The sequence below is a fragment of the Denticeps clupeoides genome, chromosome 2, assembly GCF_900700375.1.
Source record: "Denticeps clupeoides chromosome 2, fDenClu1.1, whole genome shotgun sequence".
Taxonomy (NCBI): Eukaryota; Metazoa; Chordata; class Actinopteri; order Clupeiformes; family Denticipitidae; genus Denticeps; species Denticeps clupeoides.
Genome location: NC_041708.1, coordinates 27,975,417 through 27,990,808, shown reverse-complemented (window position 1 = coordinate 27,990,808; position 15,392 = coordinate 27,975,417). Strand labels below are relative to the sequence as shown.

The following is a 15,392-nucleotide window of genomic DNA, read 5'->3' as shown; positions in this document are numbered from 1 at the left end:
CTGTCTGCACATCAGCCCGTGGTTAGAAAGCAGCGTGCGACCCTGGAACGCGGCTAAGCGCAATCGGCGTTAATGGACGGCCGTGAGCTAATGAAGCTCCTCACAGCCGGCGCCTCCAAATCAATCTCGTTTATTCAATTTCGCTCCATATGGCAGCGTGCGCCCTGCTGCCTTCTGACATATCTTTGAGCGGGAGACCTGACAGGACGCTAATAGTTTAACAGTTTCTCCAAATTTGTTTGCGATGGGAATGACATTTAATGCACCTTGTCACCCGACAACGTAATCAGCCACAAGGGGAGGGGGAAGGGCTGTGGGGTGAGAGCTTAAGTTTTCACAAGGAACTGCTTAAGAAAAACTGCCGGGACCCCCGGGAGCAGGACAAAGCAGCACTGCTGAGCTGTAATGGAGGACGCAGCTCAGCCCACTACACCAGCTATTACTCAACAAAATGCAACAAAATGAGAAACAGAGTCCCTGTGATGCGGCAATTCTGCAGCCTGAGTACTATTGAAAATCGTATTAGTTTATGTCCTTTAGAGACAATTAAGATTCCCTGTCCTTACCCAGACTCAGTTTTATCCTGTGGTCACTGCATTATGTGCATCAGTCATCTAATGCAAAAAGAAATGCAATAATATAAATATGATAACAAATGTCAAGGGTCGTGGCGGACAACTGAGACAGTCATCTGAGAACTGGACAGACTGTCTGTTTAATATTACACCATCTGAAGTGTGAGCTACTGAATTAATAAAAACATGAGATGTGTAGGCATAGGCAACAGTTTATATTTAACATATTGCTGTAATTTACTGAAGTCATTAAAAAGCTACATAAGCGATAATCAAGATAACGTCTTTGCAAGTTTGAATACCCTATTATTGATATGCTCAAAAGGCCAACTATGTTTAAAAGGAAATTACATTTAACAGAATAGGGTTATTCATGTATGTTAAATATCTTTTCTTTTTTGTTTAAGATCCACTGAGCACTGAGCTGGGACCGTGCAGCCAGGTAGAGCTTCAATCTCGCCTTTCATTTGTGAAGCTCAAACTGTCTCTGTTTCAAGTATTCACCTGGGTGCAGGGCCGATTGAAACCTTTTCCCAAACAACTGCAGGGATTTGACAAAAGCGCAAGTTGCCTATTTCCTTGCAAATGTCAGGAGTCAATCTGTCGCGCAGTGCAACCCAGGACAGCGAGATGGAAAAAAAATGGAAAATAAATGTGAAAGTGCTCTTCAGAGGCTTTCCAATCATGCAAAAAATGTCATAGGGGCTGATGGTGGGGCCACAGCACATGATACCAGCATCAATGCTGTATAGCAGGCTGGTGACGATTAAAACACTTAACTGATGAATTACACTCAAATTTACACTCAAAGGGGAAATAATGTTCCAGGGTTAAAGGGCGGCTGCTCAATATGTAGACATGGGTTCACTGGATATGCATACTTTGAATGGACTGAAAAACAGACTTTTATACTTTCATTTTTTTCTTTTCTTTTCTTTTTTTTCCATTACTACGTGACTGGTTCCGGTCCACCTGCATCTCAACAGGCACCTTGATGCCACTGTGCTGGAGATTTTTCCTGGACACAAAATAAAAGTGAAAGACTGGCTTTTCTCAGCAAGTTACTGCTGGGGGGAGAGCGACAAACAACAGATTGCCGCGGTTTCGTGAAAGAGTAGCCGTCATCAATCCTGACACAGGAAGTCAGCGTGCGGCGTGCGGCTGAAGGGCTTTTTGCGAGAGTGACACCAGCTGAGAGCGGAAAGCATCACTTCAGATGAGAGATTCTCGGTGTGCTTGGGAAACGATTTTGGCAGCGAGGCAACAGGCCTTGTAGCCCTGCAGTATGGACTCCTGCTGGGTTGGTGGTCATATAGCGCTTGGTGAACCCAGCTCACTGGGGGTCAATTTTCCCCCCCTCTGCACAAATCTGAATCTTACAACGTCACAATGTCAACCAACATCTGTATGGGAAGCTCTAGGAGAAATACTGAATGGACAGTAATGTGACAGCTCCAATATTTTCATGAATGCTTTCATAAAACTGATACAGGTCAGATTTTTGTAATGCAAAAAAAATATTTTTTTTATGTCAACGTTAATGATAAATGATACATGTTTATCTATTTATTTATCTCTACAAGATAACACAACTTCTTGCCTAATTCATATGTTGTTGCTATTGTGCATCACTGAAGTGTTACTGATGGTATTAGTCGATGGTATAACTATCATACTTGTCATAATAGTATTATGTTATTGACCGTGAAATAACGATGAAATAGCACATGGGATGTTATGTTATAAAAAATAATATATTGAAACAAGGCAAAAAGTTCAACATTTTAGTCTCACCAGAGGAGGGTTTTTTTTACAGTGAGGGCAGCATTTCACACTCTTGGCTACTCTCGACCAAGTTAGACTACAGGGATTATTTCCAACAGTCCTGAAGGTTAATGATGAACACTTATTATTTTCTTATGTCAATGAGCAACTCATGAAGCAGCTTTTGATGATGAAAATTGAGTACAAACCATTTATAAAGGCAAAAAGAGGTGGCACTGAAAAAACAGATTGGTTCACGTTGGTTAATTGGTTCACATTCTCCTGCTTCAAAAATACCAAAATATGTTTATTGCATTGGATTGTTCAAAATGGCCTCCATCTTAGTCTCCATAACCACTACAGAGTAGGTACATCCAAATTTTTGACAAGGCCCTGGTGCATACTAGAAAACAGAGCTACCTGAAAACCACTCTGTAACTTGATCTCTGCTTTTTAGGGCAAAACTGGTGTAGATGGTCAGTTCAGAAACATGCGATTATTTGAACAAAGTGATTGGCCTAACAAAATATTTGAGATTAGGCTTGCAGTATGATCGTAACATACTGCCTATTTATTGGTAGTAGGCTTGTCCACAATACTAAAATTTCAAACTCAATACCGACATTAAGGATGGTACTCGATACTATTTCCGATACTACAGGGGGAGAAAAAGCAAATACAGGTACTTTTGTAATGTGTATACTACATGAAGTGAAAGTGATTGTCATTGTGAAACACTGCAGCACAGCACACGGTGCACAACAAAATGTGTCCTCTGCTTTTAACCATCACCATTGGTGAGCAGTGGGCAGCCATGATGGTGCTTTGCTCAGTGGCACCTTGGCGGTTCAGGATTTGAACCCCATAGGCGAGTGTGTTACCCACTAGGCTACTACAACCCTTCCTGCGGAGGGGCTGTAGCCTGTTGTTGTAGTTGTTGTAGTCTGCCGATGTTTTCATGAACTGGCGAAGGCAAAACTGGAATTTAAATATTGGTACCAGTTTTAGTATTGATTAATATCTGAAAATTGATAGTAGCCTAGTGGGCAACACACTTGCCAATGAACCAGAAGACCACAAAGTCACAGGTTCAAACCCTACTTACTACCATTGTGTCCCTGAGCAAGACATCTAACCCTGAGTGTCTCTAGGGGGACTGTAACTACTGACTGTAAGTTGCTCTGGATAAGGCTGTCTGATAAATGACATAAATATCAATTTAAATGATTGCATAACTTCTGACTTTAGGGACATTATAGCCGCTCTGATGTCATGCCTTTGTGTGTTAAGGCCTTTAGTTTAAACATGAAAATACGGATGAAATTTGGTAAAAATGAAAGACCTTGCAGTCGTACTTCACATGCGGGGACCAGCAGACTCTGAACTACGTGAGCTGGCCTTGTTTATGCAACGACCCGCACTTTCCTCCCTGGTGTAAGCAGAGCAGAAAGAGGAAGGACAACTGAAAGTACACAAGAGCTCGGTCGCATCCCGCTGTGACTTCACCCACTGCATGGAAAAACACATCTACAGCCCATGCATATCTAATGCCAGCCAGTTGGTCCGCAGTCCCCATAGAAGCTCTCTCAGACTTTCAATTCCATTTTTATTCACCCCCTCTGCAACTGTAAGTATTTTCTTTCTTTCCATTTATAAATGTTGTTTTCTGTTTAATACGTCCATTTGGAATGGTTTAACCTGAAATCCTGTAGAAGAAACAGGTCATAGCCAAGAAGGACACTTGGAGATGGGGCGGGGGAGCGACAAACAAGCTTTTTGAAGAGAAGTTTCTACCGTTTTTGCACAAACACATAAATAAAAGCTCTAGTCAGGCCGTTGCTGGAACTCATGATGGCTTGAACCTCTGGAGAGAATAGTGGCAGAAGTAACCTTCAGCAAGCCACTCACTTCAAAGTATAAAACCATTTTTTCAAACATTTACAAATCTGTATGATGGTTATAAATCTGGATGTTTGACACGCCTTGCACGCATGTCTGGTCTAGGGTGGACACAAGAAACCCTCCGACAAGACAGAATTTTGTCTAAAGTTATGAGAAGAGCGAAAAAAAAAGAACTGCCTTTATTTCAGTTACTGTTTATTCAGTTATTTACCCTAATCAATTAATCATCATCATTATAATAACCTCTTGGTAGTTATCTGTATTGGGAGGAAGAGAAACTAGGTAACTATTTATAAGAAGAACGTGATGGTTAATAAACAATTTTTTTAACAGAATTTAAAAAGTGTGGAGCCTGATGAGTGACAGCTCATCTACTGCCTCATTCTGGGTGGTTGAAACCAACACCCATCAAAACATCACATGCACAAACATCCTTAAAGATTGAGTTTCTGTTTTATTAATTTATTTATGAAAAATCCTGAGGATTAATTTGACCTTACATTAGTGAGCAAGACCCACGCTTAGTGCATACTGCTGTGATAAGTGCCGATTTGGGAATAGTGCCCTCAAAAACATGAATTTAAGACACATATGTGTTTGTGTGTGTGTGTGTGTGTGTATATAAATATATATATATATGGTTCTGGTGAGAAAGACTATAGTCAAAAAAAAAAAAAAACATCCATTAGTATGTGCGGCTGATCTCCCTGGAAGTGCATTGAAATGAGACGAGCTGTCAGCGTGGCATCAACATCGTTCCGCTGTGACGCAGAGGTCACCTCCTGATTTTCCTTCTGACTGACTCCTGTTTCTGTGAAAGGGACGTGGTCCCACTTCTCTCCCCAGAAAGAGCGTTGCTGTCAGACATGCTTTTTGTTTCATGCTGGACTATTTATTTCCTGCTTTGTCTTCTTGTAAGAGAGGAACTGAGTACAGACACTCAAATACTGGAATATATGAAGAGGTTATTATTGTATTGATTAGCCTATCTGAAAATAAAGATAACGGCAACGGAACTGTCTCCATGTCTAATAACATAATAGAAATAATTATTAATGTACTAAGGGTGTTTGAATAGTAATTTTGCTTTTGAACGTTTTGGCCTAATAAAGATGAAGACAATTTAATTGCAAGATTAATTATTTTGTTTTTTTAGAGTATTAAGATGACACAGTCTGCAGAATAATTTTAAATCCCCCTCCATAATTCATGTATCACACAGGGGAAAAAGATATTAAGTGTTGACAACTTATTTACAACTTATTTAAACAGATGCAGTGCTAATGAGATGCAACTGCTATTTTCCAGCAAATCGTGTCAACACATCATGTGTCACATCATGCAAATTCCACCTGAATGCAGCCAATACCCCCCATTGATTTGGGATACGTAAAACTGCCGCAGGCATGACACTGACCAATTTCAACCCCTTTATTAAGTCGTTTAAAATTCATCAGCGCACAGCAGCACATACGTGGACACATGCGTTTCCATACAGATATTCATGACAGTGTGCCTGACAGCAATGCGGTGGACTCTGTTGACGTAACAAAGCTCACAATGGATTGTCATCCCTCCGGGGCATTGACCGGGAGCCACGTTTCACAAACAGTCGGGCTCCAATTCGCTACGTAAACATCAGTATGTGAGAGCAATGCGGAGCAGAAGCCAGCTGAGAGGAAGGTTACATTAGATTCTGTTTGAGGTTAATATCCGCACCCTCCAAAACACTGGGTATAAATTCTTAAGTGTAGGGTGACGACAGTCACTGCTGAGGTTGGCATTAATGAATAATGTTAATCTGATTATCATAATCCCCCATATTATTGCTGTCACATAGCACACATAAACACACACATTTGCTTTAACATTATTATTACTGAAGTTTTTGGAATTTTTCTTAATTCACATAATTATCAGGATATGTTCATGAAAATACTATTCAGATGTTGGTGTGTGAATATGTTGCTTTGCTGGGTAGCTGCATTTTTGAATGTTATTAGAGACATAGACTTTCTGTAGATGAACCTATCTATGAAATAAGTAAAATGAATGAACACACCGCACAACCCATGCAGTATGCAATGTAGCAGGTTCCGTTCAGATCTCACTACACGACCATAGGAGGTTTTTAATGGAACAAAATGGCTTTTTTGGGCAATTTAAAAAAAAGTTCTCAAATAAAAGTAAAGGACCACTAACGTTCCTATTGAACATAGGGAACACATAACTGCCATGAAATAAAATGACAAATGGAAGGTCTTGAACCGGATGCACTACAATAAACACGACTAATAGAAAGCAGTTGCTGAATTGAAGTCTTCATGTTCCTGGCAAAAGTGGCAATTATTTGTTGCTCCCCCTGCAACCCTGTGACCCTAGATACATGGTTAGAGTCAGACAAGTATCCAACATGTCCACAATATAAAAAAAAAAGCTTTTCTGTCACAACAAAATTAATCTACTCCGAGGTGACCCGGAGCAGGAAGGAATTAAAGCATTCCGCTCCTGTAATCTCGCAGGGTGCCGTTTAAAAAAACGCAGGGTCAACCATGCTAGTACTGCTGCCTTTATTCCCGGTTAAAGGGATCTCTGCAACTCCCTTCTCTTTCATCCGTTCCCTCACCCGTCTCTACAAACGCCGGGCTGGAAAAAAAACCTCTAGCTGACCTCGGCGATGGCCAGGCGCGTGTTGATCATTGTACGACACACAGGCTGTCACAGGCTACGCAAACACAGCAGTCGCCAGAGAAAAAAAGGTATGCTGGGGCAATTTGTAATAGGACGGGGCCTTTTTTTGCATATACAATACCAGTCAAATGTTTGAAAGCACATGGGGCATTTTTTACATTATACATTATAGAAGAATAACATTTATCCAGAGCGACTTACAATCAGTAGTTACAGGGACAGTCCCCCCCCTGGAGGGTTAAGTGTCTTGCTCAGGGACACAATGGTAGTAAGTGGGATTTGAACCTGGGTCTTCTGGTTCATAGGCGAGTGTGTTACCCACTAGGCTACTAGGCTACTACTACTACTAACAATAACATACGTTATGTTACGTCATTTTAAAATGTCCTGAAGGTTTATGCTGAACACCTTCTTATCAGCGGCTTTTGATGACACTAGTGAACAAAACAGTCATGAGGTTAAAATGAGGCAACTCATTCATCAAAACTACTTCACTTTCTCCTCCTACAAAAATGATAATTTGTGTCCTGCACTGGATTCTTCAAAATATCTCCATCTTAGTCTCCATAACCTACAGTAGGTACGTCCAAACTTTTGACTGGTAGTATACTTTCACATTACTAGAGTCTGCAGCCTGCATTTGAATACATAGTACAAGAATTCAGCATAGCTAATTAGCATGATTTAACAAGCCCGTCATAATGGATATAATTGCCGAGTCCATTAAATTGAACTCTCTTCTATATGTTGAGCAATATTTTCTGGCACTTTTCACTAATAAAAGTCACAGGGCCTCTAACAGGTTAACCTATTACAGGTTAAGTTCCCTAAGAGCAGCACACAATAATAGCAGGAGGATTTCTAGGACAGGTCTTCAACCTGGCAATAAACACAGCACCACACGGCAAGCATGAATGACAAAGTAGCAGCTGTCAATCATCAAAATCATCCAGGTTTAAACTTTGTATATAAAAACACTAAAGATCATGGTGTGGCCGACCTTACCCAGGCCAGGACCGGAACCAAGGTCTCTTCGGGGCAAGGCAGTAGGACTAATTGATGTATTCTAATCCTGGCACTGAACTACTTGGCAGTTTTGTGACTGTGCAAGCTTATCTCATTCCATGACCATAAAGTTCAATAACAATGAAATAAAGGTATTGCAGAAACGTTGTACCTCTGATAAGAATTGCTAGACCTGCATGACAAGTGAATTTGTTTCTTTCCTCCCCTACACTTCTCAGCAATGCAGAGGCTGTCACTGAGACAAATGTGCATCCCCTTGTTGCAATTAATTTGACTCTTGTTCTGCGTGAGCCGTCCGTGTAGGATTTAATTAAGGCTTTCACGCAACGAGCGCGTTCGCCAGAAAGCCCGGAGTTAAATGGGCCCGCCTCTCCCTGACCCCCAGGAAGCGCTCACCAATGATGGCGTCTGGGCACAGGAGAGGGAGCTCCCGCGCAGACTCATCCCTCATCCCTCATCCCCAGTGCTTATTCCCCCACCTCGTGCTTTTAACGAGAGGTTTTATGTCATGTTCCGCTGTTCATGGCCAGCGGCCTTCCTGAGTGAGGAAAGGGTTGCCGCATGCCAAATTTTTCTTGTGTACATCAAATGGCAAAAAATAATAATAATAATAATGCTCCCCTACTCTTCTCAGCAGCATCGCTTAGGCTACTTAAAGCACATTTAGGAAAGCATAGCATTCAGCATTTTTCAGAGACACAGAGGTACAAATGATCATCGGTTAAAAAAAAAAAAACAGTTAATGACGCTCAGTCGGAGGGCGGCTTCTTGTTGGCTGGCATCAAACTGAATCAAAGGTCAGCATTCAATATTTCATTAGGCTGCTTACATGTGTGACAGCTCTATTTGGGCAGAGTGATACATGGAGTTGTTGTAGGGCAAGGCGCGGGGAGAAAGCCGTATATCCGAAAGCCAATATCCAAAGGGCTTCAACTCTCTACTATTCGGCAAAATTAAGGACGACATTTATTCAGAATAATCATGGACTTGGCCTTTGCTGTTATTTTGATATTGCCAGTGTTCCTTAATCTACTGTAGCACAGAACAAAACGGTTCAAATTTTTGTTTCATTTTGGAAATTTTATTATATTAAATTACTGAGCACAGGATTCCACGGGAACACAAGACTAATTGTTGTGGGTGATGGGCCTCTCTTTATTAATTTAGATATTTCTTTCAATGAACATCTTTAAAGGCTCTCTGCATGTCTTTTTAAAAAGCCATTAATGTCTGGACAAGCTTTCTGACCAGTTCAATGTACAAAAAAAAACTTAGACATTTCTAAAGGTAGTGCTCTTAGCCCTCATTATTACACAGTAGTTCAGATTCGTTATTCATTCATTTTCCACTCCATTGTACACCTTAGTTAGTACTGATCCTTTCAATTTTTTAAATATTTTTTTATCCTTTTATTTGATGTATACATTGTGATGCAGTGTTACAATATATTCTAATTCTATGCACTTTTTGGTGAATATTATAATTTTAGACAGTTTTGTGGGGCAGGCTGTATGTCAGAGCCACACCCCGAATTTTTTTTTACTTGCCTAAGATTGTTTTCCTTCCTTTGTTGCAGGATCACAATTGACTTTTCCTGGAGTGGGTCAGCATGCGAGAAATCCATTTACAAAAGGAGTGGCAGCATACAAATAAACCAATTAAACGAAGCAACTGGCCTGTCTGTTTTCATGTATACCCACACTTTCCTGAAATAAACATTTCCATGCGTGTTTAATTGAGCGTCTCGTACCAATAACTGACAAAAACACCAAAGGCCACAGCTTGACTCAATTTGCGTCTAAATATTCCCTTGATTCCCAAAATCTTGAGACAGCTGCCACACTAAGAGTGAGAAGCCATCCATTAACATACATTAACTTCTCTGCGGCCATCCCATATCGGCATGGATAAATCCTAATAATCCCGCAATGTCCAAAACTCACTTCAAAGCCACAGCTCTGTATCCCAATTTAGCAAGAACTATAAATGCAGAAAATTGTCTGCATATCACGGATTTATCTACAAACCCTGTAGACATTCAGAAGAGTCTTATTCAAATCCTAGCCGGGGGGTCTGCGCCGCACAGGACTGCCAGTGTTCTGGCTGCGGCTGAAGCCAACGCAAATTCCTCCGTGAATGTCATTTTTAGTCACAAAGACTAAGGAAGGACAGCCTTCTTTATCAGCCTGAATGCATAAACAAACATTTGCATGACTAATTTTTGCACCACTGCGAAATCCAGCAGCAGTAATGATTTCAATATCAAAAGGTTGTCCTGAAACATACATAAAGGGATTTTATCGGGGTGCATCGAGTTCCCCTTGGGCAACAGAACTCTGCCCATCTTCCTCCATGAAGCTTTAACCACATAAGCAGGCAGAACAGTGAGAATAATTACATCACATTACTGACCAGTAAAGGCTAAGAACACAGCATGACACTACGGCTGTCCACCCCGTCAGATAGAAGCTGATAACAGGCTGCTTTTAGCATTACGGAGTGGAGCAAAGGATGGAGCAAAAAGAAATCACATGCAGGGCCATGCAGAGAAACTATTAAAAGAAGGAGGTGGGGGTTATAAACATATTATGCTGATAATGAAATGACCACTGATCAAAAGAAAAACAAAGACAAGGAATTATGGGAGTTTGCAGAGGTGGATTGTGGGAAGGGGTCGGTACCGAGAGACGGGCACAGCGCTGCCAGTCGCTAGGTTCATGCCTGCGTTGTTGTTGCTATTCTTTTTTGTTTTTTAAGAAATGGGAGGAGTTGGGGTTAATCATCATTCCAATGGGCCGGGAGTACAGCTTTTCCCTTGTGATATGACACAAGAGCACAAAGCAGGGGAAAACTCCGGTTCAGGTCTAATGAGGAAATGCCCTGATGTCTAAGGGAATTTCTAATTAGGTTGGAGTAGAACAAGGTCCCCTTTCAAACTGTAGCGCTTACTGTAAATCAACCTGATTTGAAACTGTCACTGAAATAACTCAGTCCATGTTCAAGTTGAACAATTTTTTGCTGATAAATGAATGGGGCCTGCGGGAGTCAGAAACACACTGTCAAAAACGGATCATGAGGGCTGCGGCTGCAGTTTGAAAGGAGAGGAGTTTCATGCATGGAATACCAAAAGGCGTGGCAGAGAAAGCACGGCACTAGGCGTTCGACAAAGTGGTTACTTACAGGTAATAAGTGTAGGAGTGATAGGTTCTTCTGCCGAGTGGGGTGGTGGTAGGTTATAAGCAGTGGTGGAAGGGGGGAAATGGAATGGAAGGAAAGAAAAGTAAAATATTAATGTCCAAAAAAGTCGAAATGAACAAAACCTGATATGGTGACTTAAGTGAGGGTTACTGTGAGAGCAAGGTGAATTCTTGGAGCATGTCACGCGGGTTCTGATATTCACCGGTTGGGGTGGGGGGTGGGAATCGAAGGGGAAGGGGGGGTGTTCTGGGTCACTCTGACCTCAGGTTCTACAGTTTTTTTGCACCGCAGGAAAGAATTGTGGGTAAAGCGCCAGTCTCCGAGGCTGTTATTCAGACTAAAAGGTCGACACTTTAGTTGTGAGAGAGCAAAGGCAAAGAGAAAAGTGAAAGCCATGAGGAGCAGTTAAAGGAGGCTGGTTAGTTCCCTACTGATTTTCAACCCTACTGGTTTACAGCTATAAGCAGCAGACGCTCAGACTTCAACCTAGATATTGTGCAATTTGTGGGGGAAAAAAAAACTCATTTTATATTTTTTCACCCTGTTATCTGCACACCCACTCAGTAACCTCACTCAGAAACACCCAATAACAACCAAACTGGACTTGTCAGGCTAAGATTTACGGCGTTTGCTGGGTTTTGAACTGAGTGACACGCGCCCGCGGTTCGCACATCATCGTGGCCTGGCGGAAAATCTACGGCACATTTCCTCTGTGTACAAACGAAGCTGCCTATTTGCTCATCGTTGGTTCTTGACACTGTTATGCTGAATGCAGAAAGCCTGGATTCCTCTGACGAGAGCTAATGCAAACCCGCCCGGAGCAACATGCCCTAGGCCTCTATTAAAAAAAAAATGCTTTCATCAATTTTTCCATCATATCTTGCCTTTTTTCCTATGAGATAAGCCTCAGAAATGTTTTCCTATTTCCCGTTCCTGGATCATTTGAACAGTGCCATTTGTTGGAGCAGAGTACAGAGCAAAAATAAATATTTAATTGCACGTCATATATCCCTGTCACAAACAGTTTAGTGGTGCTTATCAGTGTAATTAAATTAATTATTTAACATTTCATTCATGATGGTGGGAGCTAGCATGACAGCATAGAGTAAGATGATAACGTTTTACTGTAATTACTAAAAAGTTACTGGTTACTGATTTACATACTTAAATAACCAACTGGTATGGTTACATACATGTAGTGTAAAAAAAAATTCTTACCTTTTCTTCATGACCAGCACCACCCCAAGGAAGATGATAATGAAGAGGAGGATGCCAGCGATGACCCCAGCGATCTTCACTGTGTGGTCGGACTGCTTCTCCGGCTCCACTTCATCAGGCTTCCGTGTGGCGGCTCCTGGAAGTGTTGGATGATCAGACTAGAGCTGAGTAGGCATCTTTAACATTCATGCCAATTACAATGTCCATAAAAATGGTGGTCTATATGAGTGGTTCTCAAACCTGTAGAAGAAATAAATGTGTTAATGACCCCACTCAACAACATATTTTAAATTTGACCTGTTTTAGAAGGTTAGAATAAATTATAACAAGGATGTATCTGATTATTTAGAGAAGGGTGAGTTTGCAGATTTGTCAAATTGTCACAGCTGCTTCTACTAGTAAATGAATACATTTAAAGCAAAAATTAGAGGAATACTTTTTTTTTGCTGATCCTCTGGCACCGGAAGTCAATTTTAGAACCACAGGTTTGTCTGATTTTTTCTGTTTAGTCCATGTAAAAGTCCAGAATTTCCACTTCGTTCTGTTTAGTGGTTCCCAATCCTGTTCCCGGAGGCCCCCAGACAGATTCCAGCATCGCTTAATTAGCATCAGGCGACTGTTCACAACCTAATTATTTATGGTGTAGGTAGAGACCATAGGTGATAGGAATGACAGCATTATGTCTAGGGGTTTCATTCTGACTTCTAAATCCACCATCTTCTGTCAGACTTCTCACTGGCATGTATGTTGGGGTTAAAGTTTGCGCCCGTGCGTAGCTTGATATGCCATTCTCTTCACTTTAGCATTTTTTCCACTCCTTCCCATCACATAAGATTTTTTGTTAATTTCCTTGTGGCTTCACAAGGCTGCTGGAAGCCGCTGGATTTTAAAATGTGTCTTGAAACCTTGTCCCATGCACAATTTAAGCTCTGTCTTGATCTTTTCCAGCCTTTGGCATGTACGCAATATAAATGATCAAAATGCGTGGAGCTCATTGCTTATTCTCGAGCAAAGCTCCCCTGGTTCGTGCCTCTGGGAATGGCAACAGAGCAAAAGTGTCATCGCTTTTGAAATGGCGGTGAAATGTCACTTGTCTTGACGTGGTCCACAGGTGCCACAGAGTACACCTGCGTGCACCCAAGCCCCTTCTCTTGTCCTGACCCTTTTTAAACATGGTAATACATTTATATATTCCTGTTATTTATTTGGTTCAGTCCACCCAGGCAAAAATAAAGCAATCTTTCCCTCTTGCCTCAGTTTGTGCACCTGAGAGTGGGAGATAAACTCATTAGCCATGCCTTTTGGCGGCCATTGTTTCTCTACCACTGCAGTAAGTGCTCCTTTCTTGCCTTTGGTTATACAAAAAATGGGTCACATAGGGTGACAGGCAAAAGAGAGCGGGGGGAAAAAAGGAGAAAAAAAATAAAAAAAGAGGAGAGACAAGACAACTCTCTTCTAAGCAATTTATTCTCAAAGCAGGCGGTGACGGGTGATCGCAATATAGGCACAGACATTGAAAATCTGCTCAAACGAGATAACCGACACCTAGCAGCAACCCGTATTCCGGGGGTAGTAGCTTGTTCTGGAGCCCTGTCTCTTCCTGCTACGGGAGAGAGGGGGGGTGCGTGCGAGCGCCGTTCGGCTGTTTACTGTATAATGTGATGGAACGTCAAGTCGCCACCCGATGAAATATCCATTTCCAGCACACTAAATGAGAGGTGGATGAAAAATAGTCAGGACACGCCGTTCAATTCACCCCAGCCCGAATCTATTCCCCCTGCCAGCAACACTTTTTCAATCAAAGCATGACAACATCCATCACTCAGGCCGCTGCTCTGTCGCTACCTGGGTGTTACAGATGGTGTCATGGAGGCCAGAGAAATTTCCTGTTTTATTACTAAGATGGTAAAGTGCAAACAGAGAATGTCTTCTGATTAGGGGTCTAAGTAGTGTAGTAATTAAACGTGTTTTAAATGCAGTTACTGGCTTTGAGGCTTAAGCTTCATCCATGTCCACTTGCTTCAAGTGGAAAAGTTACTTTTTTAGAGCTAAATATGTTCATAAATAGGTACAATAAGGATAACCCAAAGCATTTACTTGAAGGAAAAAACCGGACTGTGTTTGCACCATAAATACAAGCTTCTATGCTTGTGTAAGGTGTCCTCAGCACAAGCATATCTTTCTGGTTTATCTATTTATGTATTTATATCTGGAGAAGAACTTCTGAGAACAAACTCCAGACTTCGAAAATATTTCTAAAAACATACTTTTACTGTTGGTTCCTACACATTTTAAAGTGGTTGAACTATGTCAAATGACGACTGAGGTGAAAGAGGAATGCAAAGGACCATGGGAGATGAGAGCAATTAACACAGCAAAAGACGTCCACTGCATATTTTCCTTCAAACAAGATGTATACACCGTGGGGCAAAAAAGAAGCCACCGATTGTGCAAGTTGTTCCATTAAAAAAGATGAGCGAGGTCTGTCATTTTCATCATAGGTACACTTCAACTGTAAGAGACAGAATGTAAAAAAAAAAAACTGAAAATCACATTGTATAATTAATAATAATATAAAAAAAATTAATTGTATAATGGTTACTTTAAGAAGCCCTCATATCTTTCACTCATTAACTGTATTAATGCACCTGCTTGAACGCATGCAGCACTCGAAAGGTCTCCCTGCTTAAGCCAGCACATGTCCAGGCCCCTCTACATTGTGGCAGAGACCATCTGGATGATCCAGAGGAGGACTGGGAGAATGTCATGTAAAGTGTACCTATGATAAAAATTACATTACTCTCTCATCTTTTTAAGTTGGACAACTTGCACAATTGGTGGCTACCAACTACTTTTTTCCCCCGATTATATATAGCATTTTATTTGCATTTAGAAATAAATAAACTTGACCTTTCTCCTTTCAATAGTGATACTACAGTAACAACAACAACAACAACAGCAACATCTATTTCTTATATAGCCCAAAATCACATACAGTATGTCTCAATGGGCTTTGAC

General features: G+C 41.2%; 1 protein-coding gene across 21 annotated transcripts in view; it reads right to left on the bottom strand.

Moving 5' to 3' along the window:
* Positions 1-15,392, bottom strand: part of LOC114769221 (receptor-type tyrosine-protein phosphatase mu-like) — a 165,783-nt gene that overhangs the window by 32,668 nt on the left and 117,723 nt on the right. For 13 of the 21 annotated variants that reach the window (XM_028962049.1, XM_028962066.1, XM_028962075.1 and 10 more), the window contains 2 exons: positions 12,375-12,510; positions 11,139-11,168 (listed from right to left, as the gene is read on the bottom strand). In XM_028962049.1, the coding sequence (XP_028817882.1) occupies positions 11,139-11,168; positions 12,375-12,510 (166 nt within the window). The remainder of the gene's footprint in view (positions 1-11,138; positions 11,169-12,374; positions 12,511-15,392) is intronic. The other 8 variants (XM_028962093.1, XM_028962102.1, XM_028962119.1 and 5 more) reach the window with 1 other exon arrangement.